Source organism: Lagenorhynchus albirostris, chromosome 10 (genome assembly GCF_949774975.1).
Source record: "Lagenorhynchus albirostris chromosome 10, mLagAlb1.1, whole genome shotgun sequence".
NCBI classification, from domain to species: Eukaryota; Metazoa; Chordata; class Mammalia; order Artiodactyla; family Delphinidae; genus Lagenorhynchus; species Lagenorhynchus albirostris.
In genome coordinates, this window is record NC_083104.1 from 97533068 (window position 1) to 97558404 (window position 25337).

Below are 25337 nucleotides of genomic sequence, written 5' to 3' on the forward strand. Positions count from 1 at the left end.
AGAAATTGAAAGAGAATGCAGACCCGTGCACGTTTCATGGAGGAACTAGAATGTGGATATAGGAGGCAGGGAGGCTTACATTCACACCCTGACTCTTACCCTTTAATGTAGTTTATCATGTTCCTTAATCTGTGAACATTTGCTTCTTTACCTATAAAGGGGGGATAACAGGCCTTACTTGAGGATTAGTAGTAGTTTATGTAGAGTGCAATACATGCAGTAGGTGCTCACTAAATCACCTTTGTGTTATTGTATTAGTTACTATAATGAGAAAAATGCACTTGGCTATGTCCATATCCTGCTTAATTTCAGTACTGGGCAATGATTCCCTCTGTCCTTACCCGTAATTTTCTCTTAACAATAAGGACTTACTAGTGGGTAAAATAATTTATTACTCTAAGTAGCTTTGGGTGTTCTAAGTTCAATGAAATTGTCAGTGATGATAACCAAGGAAAGCTCATGAGCAGCATATTAAAATTTCTGAATTCTTTCATTGTGCTTAAGATGGAGAGTTTAATATTTTTAAGAATAAGGGAAAAAGAAGCTAACTTTCATAAAAGGATGCAATCTTTTTAAGGATGGCAGAAATGGGTGATGTTTAAAAATTATTCTTGGAAAGAATAACCACGTATATTCCTGCTCTTACATTACAATAATATTTTATTAGGCAAGACATGCATGTATGAGTCTATTTTTCATCCTGAAAATGCAAAATATTCAGAGATCACTACTGGTTGACATGATGGCAGAAATATTTACGGTTCTGTGCTGGCTATAAAGGTAAACAAAATAACTTGAATTAAATAAGTAACATATGTAAATCTGTTTTAATAAACTGAAAAATACTGCATAAAATATAATGTATTATTATCAATCAGCTAACTGTTGATATTCATAAGTGGTACCAAAGTGCCACATGGGTTGAGGTCTATGTGGACAGATTATGCCTTAGAGGTTTGGGCAGAAGTGAAATTGGGAATAGTTTTGTTGCATTCCTGATGTCACTAATATTAAAACATCCCCAAATAGGAAACCATTAAGCTTCTTAACACTTCTAAGAAGGCAGTTCATAAAATAGTAGGAGCACTTTACCTTTTACTAAATATCTGAGGCTTTAGGGGGACTAATCCTGGCCAAGCCTGAGCTCCAATTCTATGGTACTTGCCCTTTGTCAAGAGTCTCATTTTTGAAGATCAGTTTGTTCATTTGTTCTTCCCATGAAGAAAAGATAGAATTTGTTCCCTGACATTATGACCAACATTTATCTATTTATGTTGGCAGCATCCAAGAAGTTAGTTTATAGGTTCAATCTATGCTGCTAGCAGAGAATGTTATCAAGTCATTACCTGCATTTATGTAATTTCTAGTTCATTCACTGTTAATATCCTCAAATAGATATTCGACTCTTATTTTGAAAGTGGTTAAAACATTTTTACTTTCTTAACTAGAAACTAGATATAAACAACCAGATTTCAAAAATTTTAAGCATCTGTTTCTGCCGTAGATAAACAATGCTGAGACTTTGGTCTGTGGTTGCAGCCATGGTTATGGCAACGTGTCGTTGAGAATTCGTACTTTGGTATTTATTTTGGCCTATAACCTATTCATTTGTACTGTGAACTAGATCATGTGCTTCTAACTGTCAGTAAGCTGAATGCATTTCAAGTCAATTTACTAAAATAGTTACTGTTAAGTGGTATATTTGGACAGAGTTGACACCTTTGACATTTTCTACAATGGCAAAAATAACTGTATTTAAGGGAATGATTTATGAATGTTGGGTGCCTACAGGGCTTCCATTTGATTATGGTTTTTACTTTAGCTGCTGAAACTCTTTCCGCAAATTGCTGAAAGGACAGCTAATTAGTGCTGTGTGATCAGATATTTAACACGGATAAACAGCGCACAGAAATGCACAAAAACATAATATCAATCTAAAACCTATGATCTTCTTGTTGCTCCTTAGCATTGTTTTTGTCTAACAAGAGGAGAATAGTTGAGATCACAGCAGAGACAGGGAAAATAAGGAAGAGAGAGTAAGATTGATAGTATAGAACTGCCTTTATGAAACACACATTATTTGGTATAAATAAGGAAAGCAACTTGCAATGATTAAAAAGTATTTTGAATCCTGAGTTGTCTTCTAGATTGCTGGCCTCTATTAAAAACTTCTTAAAATAATAGATAGCTTTAATTCTTCAAGCAAAAGAAAAATTATATCATCTCAGATTTTCCATGTTTATTATATAGATGTGATTTGACTATGGGAAAAAAAAGAGAGCAAAATCTCTTGTATTGCAAGTTTTAAATGTACCAGGCTAAGGTTTACTTAATTAGAACCTCCAGGCAATAAAGGAGCCCTTTTTAAAATTCTGTGATTCTTAATATGCTAAATAATGCAAAGCTTCGACTCTTCAAGCATGAGACACACATCTGGCAGTTTAACATTTAAATTACAGGAGGAAGAAATTCCTCACTTCAGTAGTAATTTTCTCAAAGAAAAGAATAGGAAATGTATTACAACTGCATTTAATTTCTTTTTAGATTTCCATCCTGTCTAATTGCAGACATTTTTCTAGGTTTTCTGTATTTGTATTTTTTACACATATTTTCTGTACATTTTACTCATCTTTAATTTGAGATGCTCTTCACTATTAGAGCTCTTGAAAAACTGCGGTGTATTTTACTTAGATTGTTTTGAGAAATCCATCTGATCTCTAAGAACAAAGACAGTGGTTTAGAAAATAAAGGGAAAATAAAATTTCAGAGACCCACGAAAATATTACTAACAAAAAGGCAACATTTTTCAGTTAGTTCCACTTTCAGGCTTTAGTTTTTTTCAGTATTAATGTTTTCTCTGTTTTGTCATTTTCTGGCTGTTCTTCGTGCAAAAGTTACTGTAAGCAGTATTCTTTCTTTGCATTTCTCCAAAGGACAGTGTCAGATCCTTGATTAATTTTACAAAGGTCATTTGGAAAAAACCATTAAAAATATGCCAAGTAAAAAAGATTAGCCCAACACAGGGAAAACACACTTTTATAAACATGTGCATTTATATATAGATAGGGTACTGAAACATCATACAGTTTTGACAAGTGTTTTCCTTGTGCACCTCATGTATTATTAAAAATATGACTGTTCCATTTATTTTTTCTGGGTGATCCCAGATGACACATTCCAAAGGCATCAGCAGGTTACTGTTATTTGTAAATATTTCATCTTGTTCTCAATATAAGATGAGCTGATAATTAAATTGAGTAGTGGTTCCATAAAATAAAGTGGACTTTCAAAGTAATTAACCTATATTTGTATTACTAACACATAAACGTGGGTGCTAGTTAGCCTGTGACCAATTTATGTATCCATTCCTACTTTTAATTAAAAAATAAACAACACTGCAACTTCTGGTTTTAGCTATGGCAGAGTAGCTGGTACCAGACTAGCTCTTCTTTTACAATCAGCCATTAAACTGGAGAGAACATATGAAGCATGTTAATGTTTTCATTGTCATGGAGCATTGACCATCAGAAAGCACAAGACTTGCTGATCCCAGAGAGAAGAGAAACTTTTGAGGAAAACCCTGGCTGTCTACCTGGCAAAAATTCTGACTCTAAAGCAGTGAAGCAAAATTCAAGCAGAGAAAGTCCCATTAAGCTGAGACAAAGTAGCTAGAATCTGCAGAGTGAGAAAGAGCAGGGAGCTGTGCAGAGAGGAGCCCAGAAATCAGGACAGGGACCACGCCCCAGCCATGAGTCCTTAGCTGAGGGTAATGCTGTACATGGCCACAGGGAGAACAACGGAGGTTTGCTAAGTGACGACTATGGACCTGAGAGAAGAACAGCGATAACTAGAGTTGGAACAGAGGCAGCATTCAAGTCAGGAGAGTCATGTTAATACCTCATTTTCAATTTGACAGCAAACTGAGATGTCAAAAGTCTGCATATTAGGAATAAAGACCATGCTCTAGAGAGGCTTATTTTAAGCCTAAAACAAAGCTCTGACAGTAATGGTAGAAGAGTTAGAGACCTGAAGTTGAGTTCTGGTAAGTTAGAGTGGCTTGGAAACTCTTAGTTTTTCACAGAAATGCTAAAACAAAATGTAAATTTAGGGACTTTCCTGGTGGCGCAGTGGTTAAGAATCTGCCTGCCAATACAGGGGACACAGGTTCGAGCCCTGGTCCGGGAGGATCCCACATGCCGCGGAGCAACTAAGCCTGTGCACCACAACTACTGAGCCTGCACTCTAGAGCCCACGAGCCACAACAACTGAAGCCTGTGAACCACAACTACCAAGCCTGTGCTCTAGCGTCTATGCGCCACAACTACTGAAGCCCACACATTCTAGAGCCCGCGTGCCCCAACTACTGAAGCCCACATGCCTAGAGCCCATGCTCCACTGAGCAGCCCCCGCTCAACGCAACTGGAGAAAGCCTGCACACAACAACGAAGACCCAACGCAGCCAAAAAAAAAAAAAAAAAAAAAGAAAGAAAGAAAAATGTAAATTTAAGCCTACGCAAGTTTAATAAAATTAGCCAGTAATTGAACTGTGTACTAGGAAAAAAATATGAACATCTTTCCAAGGAAGATAACAGAATCCAGAGTCTCCTACAGTTCTACAGTGTCCATTATATAATCTATAATTATTAGACACGCAAAGAAACAGGAGAATATAAACCTTACACAGGGAAAATAGTGAATAAAAATAACTGTAAGATGATTCAGATATTAAATTTAGCAGGAAAAACCATTAAAACATCCATTATAAACATGTTCATAATTTTTTAAAAAGCACTTTCAAATGATTAAAGGATAGTATGGTTTTAATGAATGAATAGTCAGGTCATCTCAGCAGAGATATGGACACTATAAAATTGTAACCAAATGGAAGTTTCAGAACTGAAGAATCCAAGAATTAAAAGAAATTAACGAATTTGAAATACAGAAAAGAAAAAGCTGGGAGAAAAACGAAGAGAGACTCAGAGACCCATGGGGCTACATCACATAGTTTTACATACATACCATGGGAATCTTAGGTAAGAAAAGAGGGTCATAAAATGGAAGAAAATATGTATTAAAAAAGTGATGATTGGAAATCCCCCAAATTTGATGGAATATATTGACTCATAGATTGAATACTCTCAGTGAACCCCAAAAGAATAAATACAAGGGAAGCTACATTTAAAAATATCATAATGAAACTGCTGAACACAGTTAAACAAAGTTAAAGCAAAAATCTTGAAAGTAGACAGAAGGAAAAAAACCCACATTACAAAAAGGGGAACAGTGATCTGAGAAATGATGGACATTATCATCTGAAACAATGGAGACCCAAAGTCAATGTAATGACATATGTAAAATGCTAAAAAATGCCAATTCAGAAATCTGTATCCAGCAAAAAATCCTTCATGAATTGAGGTTGATATAAAGACATTTTCAGATGAAGCAAAGGTAAAAGCATTTTTCTTCAGCGACCAGCACTATAAAAAACTTAGAGAATGTTCATGAGGCTGGCTGGGTCATCTTTAGGGAGGAAAAGTTTTCCAAAGCATTCAGACAGGGAGACCACGTCCTCAACATTTTACACGCTGGAAAGCTCATTTAAAAACATACACAAAGGCAATTCCAAAGGGCTGAGGATGGCAGCCTTTAATCCCTAGAGGGAGAGAAGAGGACAGGCAGCAAGGCTGTGACTGCTCATGGTACATGATGCATGTGTACTTTTTAAAAAAAGATTTGGGGTCAACCTCTTGGTAAGAGCTGTGGCTCTGTTAAGGTACTCCAATCTCTAGCAGCTTCTGGGCCAGGGTATTTGTCACAAGATGCTGGGGATAGGCCTTAGCACATGGGCTCATTGAAGTGAGAGGTCAAGCCAATGGATTGACAGTCGTAAAGGTAAAGATATACCTGCTTATGTACTATCTTTCTTTGTTTATAATTTAAGAAACATTTGTTGAGGAGGCATTCCATTTCAGGCACTGTGCTGGACATAATAGGAGAAAGATGAGCAAAACACATCATCTGCAAGGAATGTTTGATCTAGAGCAGTAGTTCTCAATTGGGGATGTTTTGCTCCCCAAAGGACATTTGGCAATGTCTGGAGACATTTTAAATTGTCTCCAACTAGGGGAGGGCTGGGGGGGTAAAGGGTGCCTTTGGCATCTAGTAGGTAGAGGCCAGAGATGTTGCTAAATATCCTACAAAACACTGGACAGCCCCCAAACAAAGAGTTAACCAATCTAAAATGTCGCTGATGCTGAAGTTGAGAAACCCTGATATAAAACAAGTCTTGCAAAAGATGATAAAGGTAGCTCAGGTGAGAAGTGTTGGGTACACACAGATAAGAGAACTGTCTAGTCTCAAGGTTTTATAATGGAATACTGGTGTGAGGCACAGAGAAATTTCTTTGAAAACTTGATCACAGAAACATAGCTGAGGATAAAGAATCCTACCCGGAAAGCAGATCAGACACAGCTGCTGCTTGTAAATTACATCCCTGTGGTGTGGCCAATGGTAAAGTTCTACTTGAAGTTCATGCATTGACTGAATTAAAACTGGGAGCATAGAACAACTTAGAGCCTCCAGAGAATTCCTTCTTTTACCTCCATTTGTCAGGCTTTATATAAACTCTTAGATTTCAGCAGTGTAAGCTTACATATCCTCTGAAGTACAAATCTATAATATTTTTTTCCACCTTTTGTTTTTAACCCTAGGAAGCATTTCTAATAAAATTGGTCTCTGCCCTATGGACCGTGATCTCAGTCTCTCAAAAGAAGACCATGAATTACACAATAAGGTAAGATGAAGGCTATAGAAGTTGGTTTTGACCATGAAAACGACGGTCCTGATTATTAACTATGATTTCTTAAAATATATTTCCAGGTAGAAAGTAATTTGGTCATCAAAGCAGGTTTTGAAGTGCAGGGCATAGTAAAGCAGCTGACGTTTGTGAAATCAGTAATGCTAATAATTTTTTATTACATCCGAATCAGACTTCTTTAAGCAGTTGAAGACTTTAGTTAAATTAACCAGTCTACAAGACTCTTTCCATCTTGGGAAGGGTGATTAGAAAATGTGCTGATTGTACTGTATTTATTTGGCATGATCATGGCTGCCATGAAATCGATCCAGAAACTATCCTGATGAATTTATATAAATTACATAGCCTGGGTTTCCAAACGTTGGTTAAATTAATTTTACTGGGTTTACTGGATCCCGTTTTTTGATATTTAACCATTTCCAAAATCTTTATCTATATAGACCAAATGACTTTGAGTTTTAAGTATTCAGAAAATTTAGCCTGGCTAGAAAATCAAAGTAAAAGGATTTCTCTCCAACCCTGCCCTTTCTCATACAAATTATCTGAATTATGATCTTTATACTCCAGTATGCTGACTAAATTAATACAGGTCTATAGAGCCAACTTTCATGCCATTCTCTAAAGACTGATTTTAAAGTAAACCTTGTTTCTACCTCTAAATAGTGGACAACCATCTAATCAAATAAATGGTTTTTTTTTTTTAAAGTACACTTTTTTTTTTAGGAAGATGTTGGGGCTAGGAGTTTATTAATTAATTTTATTTATTTTTGCTGTGTTGGGTCTTCGTTTCTGTGCGAGGGCTTTCTCTAGTTGTGGCAAGCGGGGGCCACTCTTCATCGCAGGGCGCGGGCCTCTCACCATCGCGGCCTCTCGTTGCGGAGCACAGGCTCCAGATGCACAGGCTCAGTAGTTGTGGCTCACGGGCCTAGTTGCTCTGCGGCATGTGGGATCCTCCCAGACCAGGGCTCGAACCCGTGTCCCCTGCATTAGCAGGCAGACTCTCAACCACTGCGCCACCCCAAATAAATGGTTTTTTAATGTCTAGATGACTACTTAACAGCATTTACAATTACAGTTGTTTTTGTATTGCAGAAGAAGAAAGTTTAGAAATCAAAAGTTTAGTGAAATTTGTAACAGTGAAAGATAACATTCACTGAGTGCTAGGAAATTACTAGAGGCCAGAAAATGTTCTCAGGTCCTTCACATCAAATGACTGTCTTATTCTCACAACAAACTAATGGGATAGATACTGCTATTGACATATTTTCTATATTTAGCAGGTGAGAAAAATAAGGCATGAGAGATGGAGCAACTTAGCCAAAAAAAAAAACATTGTTGACAAGTGTATAGCTGGGCTCTGAACCAGTCTGTTTCTAGAATCCATATTTGTATCCATCATGAAATAATACTTCAAAAAGTTGTTTATTTCTTTGTCCTTTCAGCCAGGTGTATGTTTTCTACTTCTTGGGTCTTATAACCTTAATTTAAAGAATACGCTATGGAAACCAAGGACAATTTGCTACAAAGGAAAAAAACTTACATCCTTTATACATCTTATGTATTAGGCACTTTTATGTATGTTTTTTTGGAGGCTAAAGGAAGGATACATCTATGAGATTTCTAGGCTATTGTGGACCTAATATTAGCATTTTAAATATTTTTGTAAAATTTTCATGTCATTTGTTGATCATAAATTTTGAGATTAGAAGAAAGACTGAATTAAGTAAGATGAGAAAGAATGCAATCACTCAGAAAACCTAAAATTCTTCCCTATGTTTTCTGAGTTTACCGTTCAATTCAGGAGTTTTCTTTTTCATTTTATTTTTAATGTTATACTCCCCAAATTGCTAGTCGATTGTTTGGAGGAGTAAGCTCTTCCCTGGGGGTTTGGCACTTTGAGAAGGTGTCTTAACTCTGAACTGCTTTAGGAAGCAGCTTTGTGCCTGCTGGTAATACGTCTTTGTAACATCAGTGCTGTGGGAAGACAGAGCCAGAAATACACCCAAGGTGCAAGTGACTGAGTACAAGGGAGGTTATACCATCTACTAAATCTAAATCTGAGACCCTCTATGCCAATTTAAGTGTGTTCTTTTTTTCCCTCATCTTCTCATAGTAATAGGAATTAATTTGAATCTTCAACTGCTATTAAAGACTCTAACCCAGGCAATTGATAGGGTGGCTGTGGGAAAACTGAGGTTAATATTGAACTCCACATGTGAGGCATTCATTTTTCAAATAACATGGAGCCAGAAGACAATCAAAATGTGTGGTCCAAAGTGGTCAGAGATGTTAGTTGTCATCCAGAGGGCAGAAACAGAAACCCAAGGGGTTAGTTACCTGAGAGGTCTCTCTGGGTAAATCCTGAGCTACCAAGCCAGGAAGGAGCACCTTGCTTCTCCCTGGATACTGCTGATAGAAAGCCTGTCCTGAAAAATTCTCTGGAACACACATCAGAAATGAATTAAAGAAAGAGGAAATAGTATTCTTGCTGGATGGTCTCAGGATTTAGGCTGGATTTGATTTGGAGCTATGGGGTTTTATTTTTTAGATGGTAATAACAACACTGATGGAACTGAACATGATGTCATATTTATTTGCTTTGTTACTTCAGATGCACCTGGTGTTTGTTGTTGTTATCGATGACTTGCAGTTCTGTGATCCTATTAACACAAGCCTCTTAGCACCGTTCGTCCACCCCAAACTGTCCTCCCCTGCCTTCTTAAAAAATGGTGCTGTTCACTTCTGATCTTCCCAGGGCAGTTCAAAAGCATTCATAATCCTCAGGATTCAGCTCTTTATTCACTATTTCCTCTTTCTAAGGCTCTCTCTTTTGATGAAACAATCCCCTTGCTCTTCATCTGGCCAGATGGGCAGATGAACAGTGCTCCCCAGAGCTCTGCACAAAGACCCTGTAAAGAGTTTGGGGAAAAAATGCTGCTGCTAAGTGGAGCCTAATTGTACCAGAGCCGCAGCGCTTTTCCACTGCACTGGCGCCACTGACCTGTGACCTGCAAGCTCTCTTTCTCTGCACAAAGACTTACCTTCTCATCGGTCCCGTCATCATCACCCTTCTTCATTAAGCAAATGGTCCATGGAAGGAATTACTGCTAAGGGGTAAAAACCTCTAAACGACAAGGTAGGAACCCTGGGCTTTGCTTTCTATCATATAACACAATTAAATGGGTCTTTCATTTCATGAGCTGGGCAACTTTTTTTTTTTTAAGCGATTTATTTTTGGCTGCATTGGGTCTTCGTTGCTGCATGCGGGCTTTCTCTATTTGCGGCGAGCAGGAGCAACTTTGAGACTTAATATCTTGTCTTATACCTTAATATTATCTTAATATCTTAATATTAATAAATTAATATCTTAAGTCTGCCTATAGTATTTTCTACTAGGCAGCTTCTTAGAAATGCTGTAATAAATGCACAATAAAGGATGTTAAATGTTCCCTTGATCACCCACACTATATACTGCACTGTACCAGATGCTACTTATATCCTTAATGTCCTAAAGCATGTTAAGTTCTATCCTTTCCATCCCCAGAAAGAATTTTATAGCTATTATATCACTTTGTCTTAATAAAAAATCCTGCGATCTATGCAAGACAAATATTATCTCCATTTTTCAGATTAAAAAACTCAAATTCATGGACTTTAAATAATCTAAGTTTCCAAAGCAGCGAGAAGACTCGAATGAGAGTCTTCTGACCGTCACTTGTTGGCCCTGTTGACTGCAACACAATACACTTTAGTTTCTGAAAATTCTATAAAACACTTCTTGGCTCTCATTTTGTGTTGTGTTTGAAAGAGTGCATGTGTATTGCTTCCTCATTGATGCTGTATTTGAATGGCCATCCTCACAGACCACATTTTTAGCTCGTGAACTTGAAAATCGTTTTCTGAATTCTAGCAATTTATATTTACATATTTGCTAGTGGTTTCTGCGATCGGTCAGACTCTGAGTAGCCATACAGATGATATGTGAAATGCGCCATTCCAGAACAAATTTGCACCACCAATTTCTCCTTTAAAGTATAGGTAGTCATCTTTCTAAGGACAATGCTGTTGGAAGACTTTATTATTATTATTTTTTTAATAACGATGTTCTTTGGCTTCAGGGACTTAAAGTTGTCATGGACCAGAGGATCTATTTTCTGTCTTTAAATGTTGATGATATCCTATTTAATGTATTAGTTGTTGGGCATAGATTCAAGATAAGAATTTGTGCTTGGTCGATCAGATTGTTGAGTGTATTCATGTGAACATTCATTCAGGCTCACACACTCCGGTACTCACTCACCTGGGAATTTTGCTGTACATATTTATATCTTTTTGGTTTAAAACTCTTATTTTCTTTGGGTTTTTGTTCCTCTTTGGGTTCATTTCTTTGGAGATGAACAAGTGTCTGTGACTTTATGTCTTCCAAAACACCCATTTGAAGGAATTTTTAGCACGTTAAGTTAAACATTCTTTAAAGGAAATCCAAAGGTTCAGAAAACTTTTGTTATTTTTAGAGTTAACAGGTGTTTTTCTTTGTGACTTAGCAACTTGAGGTAGTCCATTGTCATTGTAATATAAGTACTTAATGAAGTGACTTCTAATAACTAATTCTTGAGTATTTACTATGTGCTTATTACCGTGTTAGGAGCTGTGAAAGATACATGGAAATATATACTACATACCATTTTTACCATGAATTTAGTTGAACAATCAAGATAGACATTAACCGATTAACCAAATAGAAAGCAGTTTAATATACTATATCATAGAACACGTATTTTTTAACAAATCAGGAGGTTTGGTGGGTAAACCAAATCCTTGGTATAATTCTTGATAGCCGTTTCAACTTTCTATTTAGTAAGACTGAATAAAGTATCTAAACATCTCATAAATAAAAATGCCATCTAATTTAAAGGTTAAATACCTACAAAAGCATGTTTTCAGCAATCAGGTAAGGTGTGCAAATCAAATACGTTTGTTTAGTTGGGACAATTCAGAGCTCTCATATATTTTAAAGAATTTTGACACACTTTAACTTAGGAATGGAGTAATTAAAAATACCAACAGTAAATAATCTGATTAAAAGTACCTTTATTGGCACAGGAGCTATAGAGTCTGAGAAAGATAAAAAAGACCACAACCAAAGGTACCTTCAGTTGATGGCTCTCATAAATGAATTTTGTTCTTAAGGTGATCAAATCAATCAATTTTATAATAAAAGAAATGAGCCTTGTGGAGATTTGATGGCGCATCTATTTCACCTGAGTTTCACTCCAGGGCTTTCCTGGTTACTACGACCTGTGCATCCCAAAAGCATTCTGCAGTTGCAAAATATTTCAGCTACAGACTTGTGCTAAAACTTGTATGAATTGATATCAAGGAATTTCAAGTAACAAGCCTCTTATAAATTATGATCAAAAACACTTGAGAAGGGTCTAAAGAAAAGGAAAGAACATTAGCACAACTATCTTATAAGTGCCAGTCCTGTCTAACTTCTTCTGTAGCTAGTGGTTTACAAATGCCTTTTTGTCAGCAGTATTTTGTAATTAAATTGTATGGGAGACTTCAATATATAAACAGATAAAAGTTTAACTGTTTTGGTGGAAGAGGGAAGAGTCTGTCTAGGTTAGATGCTCCCTCTCTCCCCACTCCTCTCCAAAGCCGGGCTCTTCAGAATCCTTGGTTGAATTATAGGGTTTAGTTTCTCCAATGAGGCAATCTGTTTTCTGGAACCATCATCCTGGGTCACATGATTTTCTCAAGTTCTCATAAATCAGCTCCACAGACATTGTATGGTCCTGAGTTTAAATTGATGTTATTGAGACTGTGGAACTCAGGAGTTTTTGGAACCAATGCTAACATGAAGCGGCCTGCTAAAACAAAGTAGAGGTAGGGTGGAAAGGAATCCTGGTGGCCTTTGATTCCTTTGCTCCCCTAGTCCAGAAATCCAGCTGACTCCTTGCCTTCGCAGTAGCCTGGCTGGTCAAACTTTTCTCCAAATTCCTTTCTGCTAAAAGCTAGTTCAAGCTGCATCTTCTTTACTTGCAATAGTCTGGATTTAATACGAAAATCATAACCATGGTTATGATGTTGTTTTCATTCTAACAACATTTATAGAATCTGTTCCATGTGAGATAATACGAAAATGAACATGTCACAGTCTGCCAATATAGACATGAAAATTTAGTAAGAGAATCTGGAATATAAAGCCATAATTTCAATGCAAAATCATGGCTAACTATGTTTCTGTATGACCAATGATTCCATAAGTCATTCTGGGAAAATTGTCACTGAAGCCAGGTAAACTTTCTATCTGCTCCCTGCTAAAATACTTTTTCTCCCCATTTATTTAATTTCATTTCATTCTGTGAAGGAAAAATTAACTGCTTGGAAAACTGGAGAAATTGAAGATTATTCTCAGGATACATCTTATTTGGAGGAACTGGAGAAACACAGATTTTCAGTTTGGTGAGTAACTATATCCTGTCTTTCTATTTAAACATTTAAATCCATTAAATTCAACAAGTCTTCACTCATTCTATTCTTTTATTAGTCATTTATTCAACAAATATTGATCGCATGCTTATTACAAGCTATGTGATATGTGCCCTGATTTGGGAAAGCTCATAGTCCAATGAAATATATGTATGCTTAAACATCAGAGTAATATGATAACACTTTAAAGAAGAAAAAAAAAGAATGCACACATAAACACCTGGAGAACACAATGGCTTGAATTCGCTTGAGAATGGTGAAGGATTTTTCAGAAAAAGTTTGAGCCAGATCTTGGGGAGAAGACTACAGTGGAGAAATACTGACAATTTGATGTGGGCAGTGTCCAGAGATGGAGTTGGGAGGATGGCTGGGGCTGATACACATTCCAAACCTTAGTTCACTTAAGATCTAAGCAGATCATAGTTACTGCTCTCTCTTCCTGGCGATGTGTATACAGGTATGTCTGTCTGTGCAAGCATACATATAACAAACATGAAAAAATACATAGAAAAGTGAGCAGCGGAGCTTCTCAGAGGTAACGATTACAGGATTTTTCAGTGGTGGGATTCATCAAGGATGAGGGAGGGAACCACAGTAAGTGGCTGTGTGACACGTGGAGTAACCTAGGAAACAGGAAGAAATGGAGTAGCCTGTCAAAGTCGTCTCCTCCAAACCACGGCCTCTCTGCTCTTCAAGATCCATGCTCTGAATGGTTTTCCCCCTGGGAATTTATCTGCCTTATGATTTGGTTCCTGAAGATTTTTCTCTTACTCTTCCATCCTGGAAATATCATCAGGAGGAATGGTAGCAGATTTCCTTTATCCAGAGTCACATTTTTATAAGTCCTACTGGTTTTCACTTAAATGCAAAAGTCTCAATAATTTCACCAGTGCTTTCCTGAAGCAGCTGAAGTACGGTCTTCAGGTTAACCAATGAGTTGTTCTCTTGATCAAGAGATGCAGGCTTGTGCTTAAGAAACAGGGAGATGTGCATTTCTCTAATGATTAATGATGTTGAGCATTCTTTCATGTGTTTGTTGGCAGTCTATATATCTTCTTTGGAGAAATGTCTGTTTAGGTCTTCTGCCCATTTTTGGATTGGGTTGTTTGTTTTTTTGTTATTGAGCTGCATGAGCTGCTTGTAAATTTTGGAGATTAATCCTTTGTCAGTTGCTTCATTTGAAAATATTTTCTCCCATTCTCAGGGTTGTCTTTTGGTCTTGTTTATGGTTTCCTTTGCTGTGCAAAAGCTTTGAAGTTTCATTAGGTCCCATTTGTTTATTTTTGGTTTTATTTCCATTACTCTGGGAGGTGGGGCAAAAAGGATCTTGCTGTGATTTATGTTATAGAGTGTTCTGCCTATGTTTTCCTCTAAGAGTTTGATAGTTTCTGGCCTTACATTTAGGTCTTTAATCCATTTTGAGCTTATTTTTGTGTATGGTGTTAGGGAGTGATCTAATCTCACACTTTTACATGTACCTGTCCAGTTTTCCCAGCACCACTTATTGAAGAGGCTGTCCTTTCTCCACTGTACATTCCTGCCTCGTTTATCAAAGATAAGGTGACCATATGTGTGTGGGTTTATCTCTGGGCTTTCTATCCTGTTCCATTGTGGATAAAGAAGATGTGGCACATATGTACAATGGACTATTACTCGGCCATAAAGGGAAACGAAGTTGAGCTATTTGCAATGAGGTGGATAGACCTAGAGTCTGTCATACAGAGTGAAGTAAGTCAGAAAGAGAAAGACAAATACCGTATGCTAACACATATATATGGAATTTAAGGAAAAAAAATGTCATGAAGAACCTAGAGGTAAGACAGGAATAAAGACAGAGACCTACTAGAGAATGGACTTGAGAATATGGGGAGGGGGAAGGATAAGCTGTGACAAAGCACGAGAGAGGCATGGACATATATACACTACCAAGCGTGGGGTGGATGGCTGGTGGGAAGCAGCCGCATAGCACAGGGAGATCAGCTCGGTGCTTTGTGACTGCCTGGAGGGGTGGGATAGGGAGGGTGGGAGGGAGGGAGATGCAGGAGGGAAGAGATATGGGAACGTATGTATAGGTATAACTGATTTACTTTGTTATAAAGCAGAAACTAACACACCATTGTAAAGCAATTTTACTCCAATAAAGATGTAAAAAAAAAAAAACAGGGAGATGCAAGAGGGAGGAGAAATGGGAATATACGTATATGTATAGCTGATTCACTTTGTTATATGGCAGAAACTAACACACCATTGTAAAGCAATTATACTCCAATAAAGATGTTAAAAAAAAAAAAAAAAAGAAAGAAACGTCAGGCAGGAAGGGAAGTCAAAAAGCCCAGGAAACAAGAAATATGCATGCCTCTTCTAGGAAAAAAAAAGTAGATAAGAAATGCAACTTTCAAATAATAAAAAGACAAGCTCCCCGTCCTTAAGAAACTCTTGTTTGTGATGGTCTCTATGGGGAGGGTGACAAGTACATTAATTCAATAAGATAGCTGCCAGAGCAGAGGTACCAAGCGCTCAGTATGGTGTGCAGATAGGAGAGCTGGAGCTTCTGTTGTACCACGTGCAAAATTCTCAGTCCCTGTCTGAAGCTCTCAGGCTCCCAGTTCCCGCATTTGTCCCTGTTGCCTCTCCACGCTTTCTCTGATGACTCAGCTCTCTGTTGGGATGACTTTTCAGAGTCCAGTGTATGCAACTTCACAATGTCACTCTTACTTTACACATAAAGTATAAAAGCTTCAGAGCTTCCAAGGATCTCAGAGCTTCAGTTTCCAATAGATCTTTTTTTTGTTTGTTTTTTTGCGGTACGCCGGCCTCTCACTGTTGTGGTCTCTCCCGTTGCGGAGCACAGGCTCCGGACGTGCAGGCTCAGCGGCCATGGCTCACGGGCCCAGCCGCTCCGCGGCATGTGGGATCTTCCCGGACCGGGGCACGAACCCGTGTGCCCTGCATCGGCCGGCGGACTCTCAACTACTACGCCACCAGGGAAGCCCCTCCAATAGATCTTTTAAGAAGCAACTCTCAGGCATTGCTCCTTTAGTAGGTAAACTCATTGTCTAAGTCGTGATGAGGGACTGGCAAGTATAACCACCAAGACAGATTCTGCCCTCTATCTGTTTTTGTAAATAAAGTTTAATTGGAACCAGACACACCCCATGGTTACATATTATCTTCATTTTTCTCTATAATGGCAGAATTGAATAGTTGGGGCAAGGACAGTACAGTCCACAAAGTTTAGAATATTTACTTCCTAGCTCTTTACCAAAAAAGTTTGTTCACCCTTCCTCTATCCTGACCTCAGTGTTTCTCTATTGTTCTCTTGTGATTAGGCAGGACACAGCACGGGAAGCTCGTCTCTGTTCCGTGTCTGAGGCTTTAGCTGAGGCAGCTCCAATACCTGGCGTCTGGCTTGGATTCCTTAATTGAGGCTGTACGTCTGAAACCTCACTTCCTGCTCTCAGCTGAGCTTCTCATTTTTCCACTTCTCTCCCTTGATGCTTGGGCTTCCTCTCAGCTTATTGCCTGGGTTCCAAGTGGCATCTTTCCAAGCAGAGAAGGTGGGAACTGCAGATCTCTTAAGGTCAAGCCTTCAAAGTTACACAGTGACTCCCACTGTATTCTGTTGGTCAGAACACATCACAGGGGCTTTCCTGGTGGCGCAGTGGTTGAGAGTCCGCCTGCCGATGCAGGGGACACGTGCCCCGGTCCGGGAAGATCCCACATGCCGCGGAGCGACTGGGCCCGTGAGCCATGGCCACTGAGCCTGCACGTCCGGAGCCTGTGCTCCGCAACGGGAGAGGCCACAGTGGTAAGAGGCCCGCGTACCGCAAAAAACAAAACAAAACAAAACAAAAAAAACAATACATCACAGGGCCAGACGGGCAGAATAGACTACATCTCCTGATGCAAAATTGGGAAAGTGACATTGCAAAAGAACAAGCTGGGATGGGAGATATTGCGTGGCCATGTTTGGAAACAGCCTATCACATTCTGCTTCATTCATTTCTGTGTGCACAAGCAAATAAAAAGCAATGAAAGAGTGTAGGTTTTGTGGGTAGACCTGGGCATGAATTCCCTTTTTGCTGCTGCCATGTAACATTGAATCAGTTAAACTCTCTGAGGCTGTTTTCTCCTGTATCAGATTGGAATAATAATAGCTATATGGTGGGACTTTATGTTTATTGTGAAAACTGAGAGATAATATATATAAGACAGCCTGTATAGTCACTGGAACATTTAGTTTTTTAATAAAGGCAACTAATATTAACATTAATAATAATAAATTTTGAAGAAAATGTCTTTTCCAAAGGTTAAAATGGAGGGCATTTGTCACCTGAGGATGACACATCTGCTTTCCTTTCTGTTCTTCAAACACACCACGGTCTTTAACACATCAGAACCTTTGTACTCGATGCCTCCTTCATCTGGAATGTTCTCTCAGTTCTTAGTAGGATGGAAGGCAGTACATACTGCAGGTCTCAGCTTAGATTTTCCCTCCTAGAGAAGCCTTTCCTGACAATCCTATATAAGGTAGTACCTGCCCCTCTCTGGTTATTTACTTTCGCATCACCTTGTTTGTCTCCTTTAAAGTACTTACCACAATATAAGTTAATCTTTTATATTTATATTTATTCCACTTATTGGCATGTTTCTGCTTCCTCTCACTAAGAAGAAGCTGTAGGCAGGCAGAAACCCTTCTTGTCTGGTCGCCCCTGGGTCTCCGGCCCTAGTTCTAAAATACCTAGTTTATAATAGTCAACCAGTAAATATTTATTGGGTGAATGAATAAAAGGACAAGTGAGTGGTCACTCAGCTTGTCTCTCTCCCAACCTCCTTGGTTGTCCTACCTGTTTGTTTACTCCCAGTCTCTCCCTTCTCTTGAAATTGCTATCATTAAAAACAAAAAGTAACATGGGATAATTAACCACTCTAAACGTTTCTTTTTAAACCAGGGTTGAGGATATGGGGGCTGCTGAGACCTCTATAAACCTGTGTTTCAAATGGTCTGAGATACAATCTGAACAATTTCCTTGATGTTTTATTAGATCTGGTAAATCATTTATTGGGGCAGCCTTTACCTAAATCCTCTCCAAATCCCCATAAAATTCATTTAACACAGAATACTCTCCTACCCAGCTTCAAAGATATATATGATATTGTGTGGGAAGTTTCTGCTGCTTTAGTGCAGGAAGTTTAAGTGTAGGTATTTTCTTTCTCTGTCTTATATGGTCTACCCTTTCCTCTTCCCCCAACCCCCCTACCATGCCTCGTTTAAACATGCTGATGTTGGTAAACTTGGTAGATTGTTAAGGTTTCAGTAAATCACAGCTTCCATTCTTTTTTTTAATGTATAAGACCTTTAGCTAGTCAGATGCAAGTTTACATTGTTTGTAGCTGCCAATCATTTTTTTAAAAGCTTCCAAAACATAATTTTAAGAACGATAACCAACTAAGTTGCCTCTGAGTGTGTAAAAGAGAGCCCCATTCCAGCACATGTCACCCCAGTGGGCCTGCTGCCCGTAGTGTCAGGTGATCACAGATGAAAGTCTTCCGGGCTGTTTCTGGTGGAGTTTGCATCACAGCCATCTTTTCTGGGCCTCAAAGCCTGCCCTTGCAGGATGTTTATGTTTTCTCTTTGGGATATATGCTGTTGTGAGAGGATGACTCTTCTCTTCATATTTTATTTTATATTTTATTTTTTTTAAGATTTTTCTTTTGATGTGGACCATTTTTAAAGTCTTTACTGAATTTGTTACAATATTGCCCCAAGGCATGTGGGATCTTAGCTCCCTGACCAGAGATCGAACCTGCACCCCCTGCACTGGAAGGTGAAGTCTTAACCGCTGGGCCACCAGGGAAGTCCCCTTCTCATATTTTAGATAACATGAGATATCCAAGGTATCCCTTGATACTTTTGTACTAACTGGTTTATTTCCATCATTACCCCTTTGCTGGTTGGCTCTGTCTGTTACACCCTGCATATCTTCATGCCACTCAGCATGTGGTAATTAGGTGTTCAGTAAGTCCCCTCCCAGCCTAGACAGCAAGTTTAATAAGTTTCACAGGGATTGAGATCTGTCTATCGTGTTCTTCATGGCCTACTCACAACGATTGATAAATTACAAGCACTTAATAAATATTTATTGAATTAATACATAAAAAATAAGGGTAAATTAAGAATTTTGGCATTTCCAGAAGTTGTTCTGGAGAAAAGACCAATGGGACAAAATGTAGATTTTCTGGGCCAGTTTGTCTGTGGTGGCTACTGTTTCCACCTGTTCAGCATGTTTCTTCCCCAGGTTGCTTCACTCACCCTCTTTTATGATTGCAGACCCTCCCCCCTCACACACATACACATACCTACATACCCCAAGGGCGTATGAGCTGTGATGTGTATTATGTTCCTAGGACAACTATGATTGATTAAGGGATGGGCACATGACCTGAACCAGGCCACGAAAGCACTTTCGCAGGATTTTATATTTTGTTACTTGGCAATAGAAATTCTATCTTCTCTCTAAGGTTATAAGCTGGAATGATTTAACTTTGATACTCTCTGTGGCCACGGCCACCAATTTACCATCCCTACTCCCTGTACCACCTCTTATTAATATTTAGCATTTATAACCTATTTGAAACCAGTAGATGTAAGAGTCTCACTGATGCTTTGTAGGTGACGCATATTCTGTTCTAGTCAAACTAATAAAAGTGTGTCCTAGAGGCTACCTCAAGTTCACATTAATGATGGATAAAATTATATGCCTACCTAAGAACATGTATTTCAGGTCAAAAAATATATTGTCCACCAGGAAGCTTTTATTTTATTTTATTTTCCTATGAGAGGAAAGACTTCAGGGAGAAAGTTTACAATGTCCACTCAGTTAATTGCATAAATAAGCACTCATTTGCTTGTGTAGGCAGAGCCATAGCACCTCACTGCCTGTGGAGTGAATTGGGTTCCCTGCTTCCTAATGCATTCCCTTCATCCCTGCACAGTGATTTCTCCCATGGAGTCAGCCAGATTATGTGTGAAGTTCCTCTGGAAGTAGTGCCAATGACTGCTTCTAGGCAGTGGATATCACTCTGGTAGTTTAAAGAAGTCAACATAGTTTTCAGAGGTACCTAACTCGTAATTGGGGAGAGGGTTCCATAACAAGACAATCTCAGAATCTTTCCATTAACACTCAAATACGACTGGGTGGGTAAGCGACCAGAGAATCACACACTTTTAGAGCAGGAAGGGATCTTGGGGAAGATTTAGTTCAGCCCCGTTGGTTTATACCAGTATAAACCTGAGACCAGTAGCAGTTAAGTGACTGGCCTTAGGTCAGTCAGCTAATAAGGAATGGAAATGGGATTAGAACCCACTTCCTTTCGATCTCAATTCAGTCCCAATTATAAAAGAAATAAATTCTTCCTAGAACTCTGCTAGTCGTTTAATAGTTTCCTGTTTCTATCAGTTGCAAGCTGCTTTGATATTTATTAATACATTGAGGAGAAAGTGCTGATTCTTAGGAAAATGCGTATAATGGATTAATGTAAATTTCCTCCTGCCAAGGGGGTGAGTAGAGGGCTCATGCCAAGATGTTTGCTAACTGCGCATGTTGCTGGCCACACAGAATGACATCTTTTTTGTGTTCTAGGCCAGGCATTTATGTGGCTGACCTACATTTGTTGCTTAGGGAAGGTATGAGTTAACTAACAGGAAAGTTATTCTTTAACAAAAGTGATACACTTTCCTTTTTATAACTCACATGTGATTTGACATTGAAATAAAATGCAGATGCTACTTTGGCGTATTCCCTATTGTGCTTTTCCAAAACACCTTCACATATGGTCTGCCTCATTCCTGAGAAATGACTTGTTGTTTATGTCATAGAAACAGAACAGATTGATTTTACAGTGAGTAAGGAGGATGATGAATTGTACGTTGGAGAGAAATCCTTGTCTCGGCAATCTAAATACTTGAAAATAAATGTTGCCTTTTGGAAACGGCTCTGATGACCCACCCATGATCCCTTCAGTGTATGCTCCCTTCCTAAGGGTTAAATAGACATACACATGCGATCTCAGCAAATAAAAGAGTAGTTACAACACCTCAAAATATAGTTTTTCTTTTCACCATTTAAATATATCCTGAGACCTAACGGTTGAAAGAAATGGTGGAGTTGTCCCAAAGAACCAACCCCAAATATCTACTGCAATATTGTATCCGCACTATGACCAGAATAAAATGTTTCTCATCTTGGTAGGAGAGTAGTATTATTTCTTTATTTATCAAGTGATTTTTTTTTAATATCTTTACTGGAGTATAATTGCTTTCCATTGTTGTGTTAGTTTCTGCTGTATAACAAAGTGAATCAGCTATACATATACATATATCCCCATAACTCCTCCCTCTTGCGTCTCCCTCCCACCCTCCCTATCCCACCCCTCTAGGTGGTCACAGAGCACCGAGCTGTTCTCCTTGTGCTATGTGGCTGCTTCCCACTAGCTATCTGTTTTACACTTGGTAGTGTATATATGTCAATGCCACTCTCTCACTTCGTCCCAGCTTCCCCTTCCCCCTCCCCGTGTCCTCAAGTCCATTCTCTACGTCTACATCTTTATTCCTGTCCTGCCCCTAGGTTCTTCAGAACCATTGTTTTTCTTTTTTAGATTCCATATATATGTGTTAGCACACGGTGTTTTAAACATAAAACTCTTATGCTAAGACGCTTTCTTAGGCGCCTCCAACGTTTACCCCTTCAGAATTATTCTGCACAACACAGAAAAAATAATCTTGTGTGCTCACTCTTCTGACAATAGACAACATGCACTTCTGCAGAATTTTACAGTTTTAAATCTCTTTATTTCATTCCCATACCTTTTCTTTTTCCATTTGGTATTGACAATACCCTGGTGATAGATATTCCTAACCCCATTTTACACATCATCTAACCAAAGTCCAGAGAGATTAGGTGACTTATTTTCCAACACTCAACTAGTTCATCTGTGTTCCTTTCCAGTTCTCTTTCCACCATAGCATATCACCTACCTGGCTGGCCTCAGAGTCATAAGGAGACTTTATTGTGTGCATTTAGTGGCTTTTAAAAAATAATGTTTTGAAGTATTACTGGCATATTCCACAGAGTTGGGTGGATGTGAGTGAAGAAAAGATGGCATGGAGGAGGGATGCTAACCAAGTCAGCTCTAGAATGGCACATCAGAGCAAATCCCTATGGAGGAATATTCCTGACAGTAATTTATCAAAGATCCACATGCAATTAGGTTGTTATTGACTGATGTCTCTATCTTATTACGTATGGCTAAAGCATGACCATCTAATCCTACTAAGAAGGAATACATCTTAGTGGCTAAGTATATAGGCTCTGGGGCTGTAATACCTAAACCCAAACAAATTAGCTTTACGAATTACTAGTTGAGTAAACTTAGACAAGTTTCTCAAACTCTTTGTACCTCAGTTTCTGTAAAAAAAAAAAAAAAAGTCTTTAAAATCTTTAAAATGGAGCTAGTCGTACTTGCCTTATTTTAGTGAATTCATATCTGTATGTTAAAAATAAATGGAACAGTGTAAATGCTCATAGCACATATTAAATGCTCAATAAATGTTAGTTATTATTACTGAAGGAGGCTTCCCTCCTCTCTACTACCCTCCACAATGATCTGCTTTCCAGCCTATGTTTTTTTTTTGTTTGTTTGTTTTTGCGGTACACGGGCCTCTCACTGTTGTGGCCTCTCCCGTTGCAGAGCACAGGCTCCGGACGCACAGGCTCAGCGGCCATGGCTCACGGGCCCAGCCGCTCCGCGGCATGTGGGATCTTCCCGGACCGGGGCGCAAACCCGTGTCCCCTGCATCGGCAGGTGGACTCTCAACCACTGCGCCACCAGGGAAGCCCCAGCCTATGTTTTAACTATGAAAATAATGACCTGTTTATTTTTGAGAAACAAAGTATTTTCTAGTAAATAAAAGACCTGCATACAGTGCTATATGTCAATTATATCTCAATAAAACTGAGAGAAAAAAGTATAAAAGAAAAAAATAAATAAAAGAAGCCTTTCCCCTAAACAAACAAACAAATAAATAAAAGACTGCAGGGGGAAAATCAGATGTTAATGGTAGATAAGAGATACCAGAGGAATAAATATAATATGTTACTTTTGTATTGCTGCATAATAAATTATACACACTTAGCAGCTTAAAATGATACACATTTTTTAATCTCATGATTTCCATGAGTCAGGGAGTCTGGGCACAGCTTAGCTGGCCCTCTGCCCGGGATCTTACAAAGCTACAATCAAGGCGTAGGCAGGGCTGCGTTTTTATCTGGAGGCTTAACAGGGGAAGAATTCCCTTCAGCTCATTCAGGTTCTTAGTAACATTTATTTCCTGCGGCTATATGATGGAGACCCTGCCTGTTGCCTGGGGGTCACCGACAGTTCCATGCAATGTGGCTCCTTTGCCATGACTATTACTTCACAAAGCCCACCTGGGGAGTCTGTCACCTCTGGGAGGTCCCCTGAAGCTTTTACCTGATTAAGTCAGGACCTCCTAGGATAAACAGGATTTGATTAACTCCAAATCCATTATTTGAGATCTAATTATTTCTACAAAACCCCTTCACTTTTGTCATGTCCTGTTGGCTAGAAGCAAGTCATTGGTCCCATGATAAGTTCTATGTCGTATCACCTTTTTCCTCATCCATGTCTGTGTAAGTAAAATAAGAGTGCAAATTTTCTTACCACTGACATCACAGGGGAATTGAAGTCTTTGACCCTCGTGACTTCTCCTACTTATAAAAGCAGAGTTATGTGTTGTGCTGGGCACTCCAGCAGCCATCCTTCTTCTCTATATTTCTAATCAGTGTGCTGCCTCCAGTGATGGAAAATGGTAGACACTTTCCCAGTCTGTCATGCACTCTGGGTGATTATGGACCCAGTTCTGGCCAATGAGATATAAGAAGACGGCAGCTTGGGCTTTCTTCCTCTTAAAAGGGAAACAAGCAAGAAGGAAATGCTTCTTTGTCACTCTCTTCTCCCTTCCCATTTGGGCCTTTGTTGTATGGATGTGACTCTGGAAGCATCTACATGAAGAAGAAAACTGGAGAGAGACCAAGCCAGCACCCTGTTATGTCGAACTATTGCTTACGACCTCCTTCTACCTGTCTCAAGGTTTATTTTACACGAGATAATTAAATGCACTTATTGTTCAGTACTCTTGGATGAACATTCTGATGCTCATAGCTTATTCAGTATTTATCAAGTTTACATGGTGTCCTAGATTCTGGACACATAGTATTGGAATCCTTTCATACTGTCTGGGATCCACCAAAGCATAGCTTGTGACTAGTTGCTTTTTAGTTTAGTACAGTTTGGAAAATGGGCGCAGTATAGTGCAGGATGTTCTTCCCCATGGGTACCACACGATTCAGTTGGAGTGGTGGAGAATGAGGGGAGTAGAATGAATTTAGCCAACTGTCTGGAAACCTAATATGACATCAGTGATGAGTTAAATATCCAAGAGTTTCAGATTATGAGTCAGTCCAGATTCAAGCTGTATGATTTAAATGATGCAAGGGCAAAACTGGGCAGGAAGCAATGTAGGGATTTATCTGATGCAAAAACACAAATGACCAGTGAAATAGATAATGTTCTGTTGTAATAGTGTGCAAACAGCATCAAGAAAACAATCGAGTGGGTGTATTTTGAGCTTCAGACATTGTAAATTCTTTCACTCTCATATACTTTATGCCTTCTTTAATAAGTTGGAGAGTCTTGGGCCAGCTTCATCGGTGACGGTGAGTGGTCATTCATTTCACAATCCACTAATTTTCATGATTATTCAGTATTTTATGTTACCTAAACTGCTTTGAATTTTCTCTTACTCAAATTGTAATATGGCAATAGCTTATATAATTTGAGAATCATTAATTCAATTGGCATTCTCAACACATGGGTGTTGTACTCACCTCTCCAAAGACAAACAAGAATTTAATGTTCTTAAATGTGCTGATGGTATATAATT

At 38.7% G+C, this 25337-nt stretch overlaps 1 protein-coding gene across 1 annotated transcript in view; it reads left to right on the plus strand.

Annotated features, from left to right (window-relative positions):
- LOC132527957 (uncharacterized) overlaps positions 1-25337 on the plus strand; it is a gene marked incomplete at its 5' end in the record, with an annotated part of 192872 nt that overhangs the window by 101529 nt on the left and 66006 nt on the right. Inside the window, 3 exons of the mRNA XM_060163951.1 lie at positions 6711-6793; positions 7811-7820; positions 13171-13285. Coding sequence (XP_060019934.1) covers positions 6711-6793; positions 7811-7820; positions 13171-13285 — 208 coding nt within the window. The remainder of the gene's footprint in view (positions 1-6710; positions 6794-7810; positions 7821-13170; positions 13286-25337) is intronic.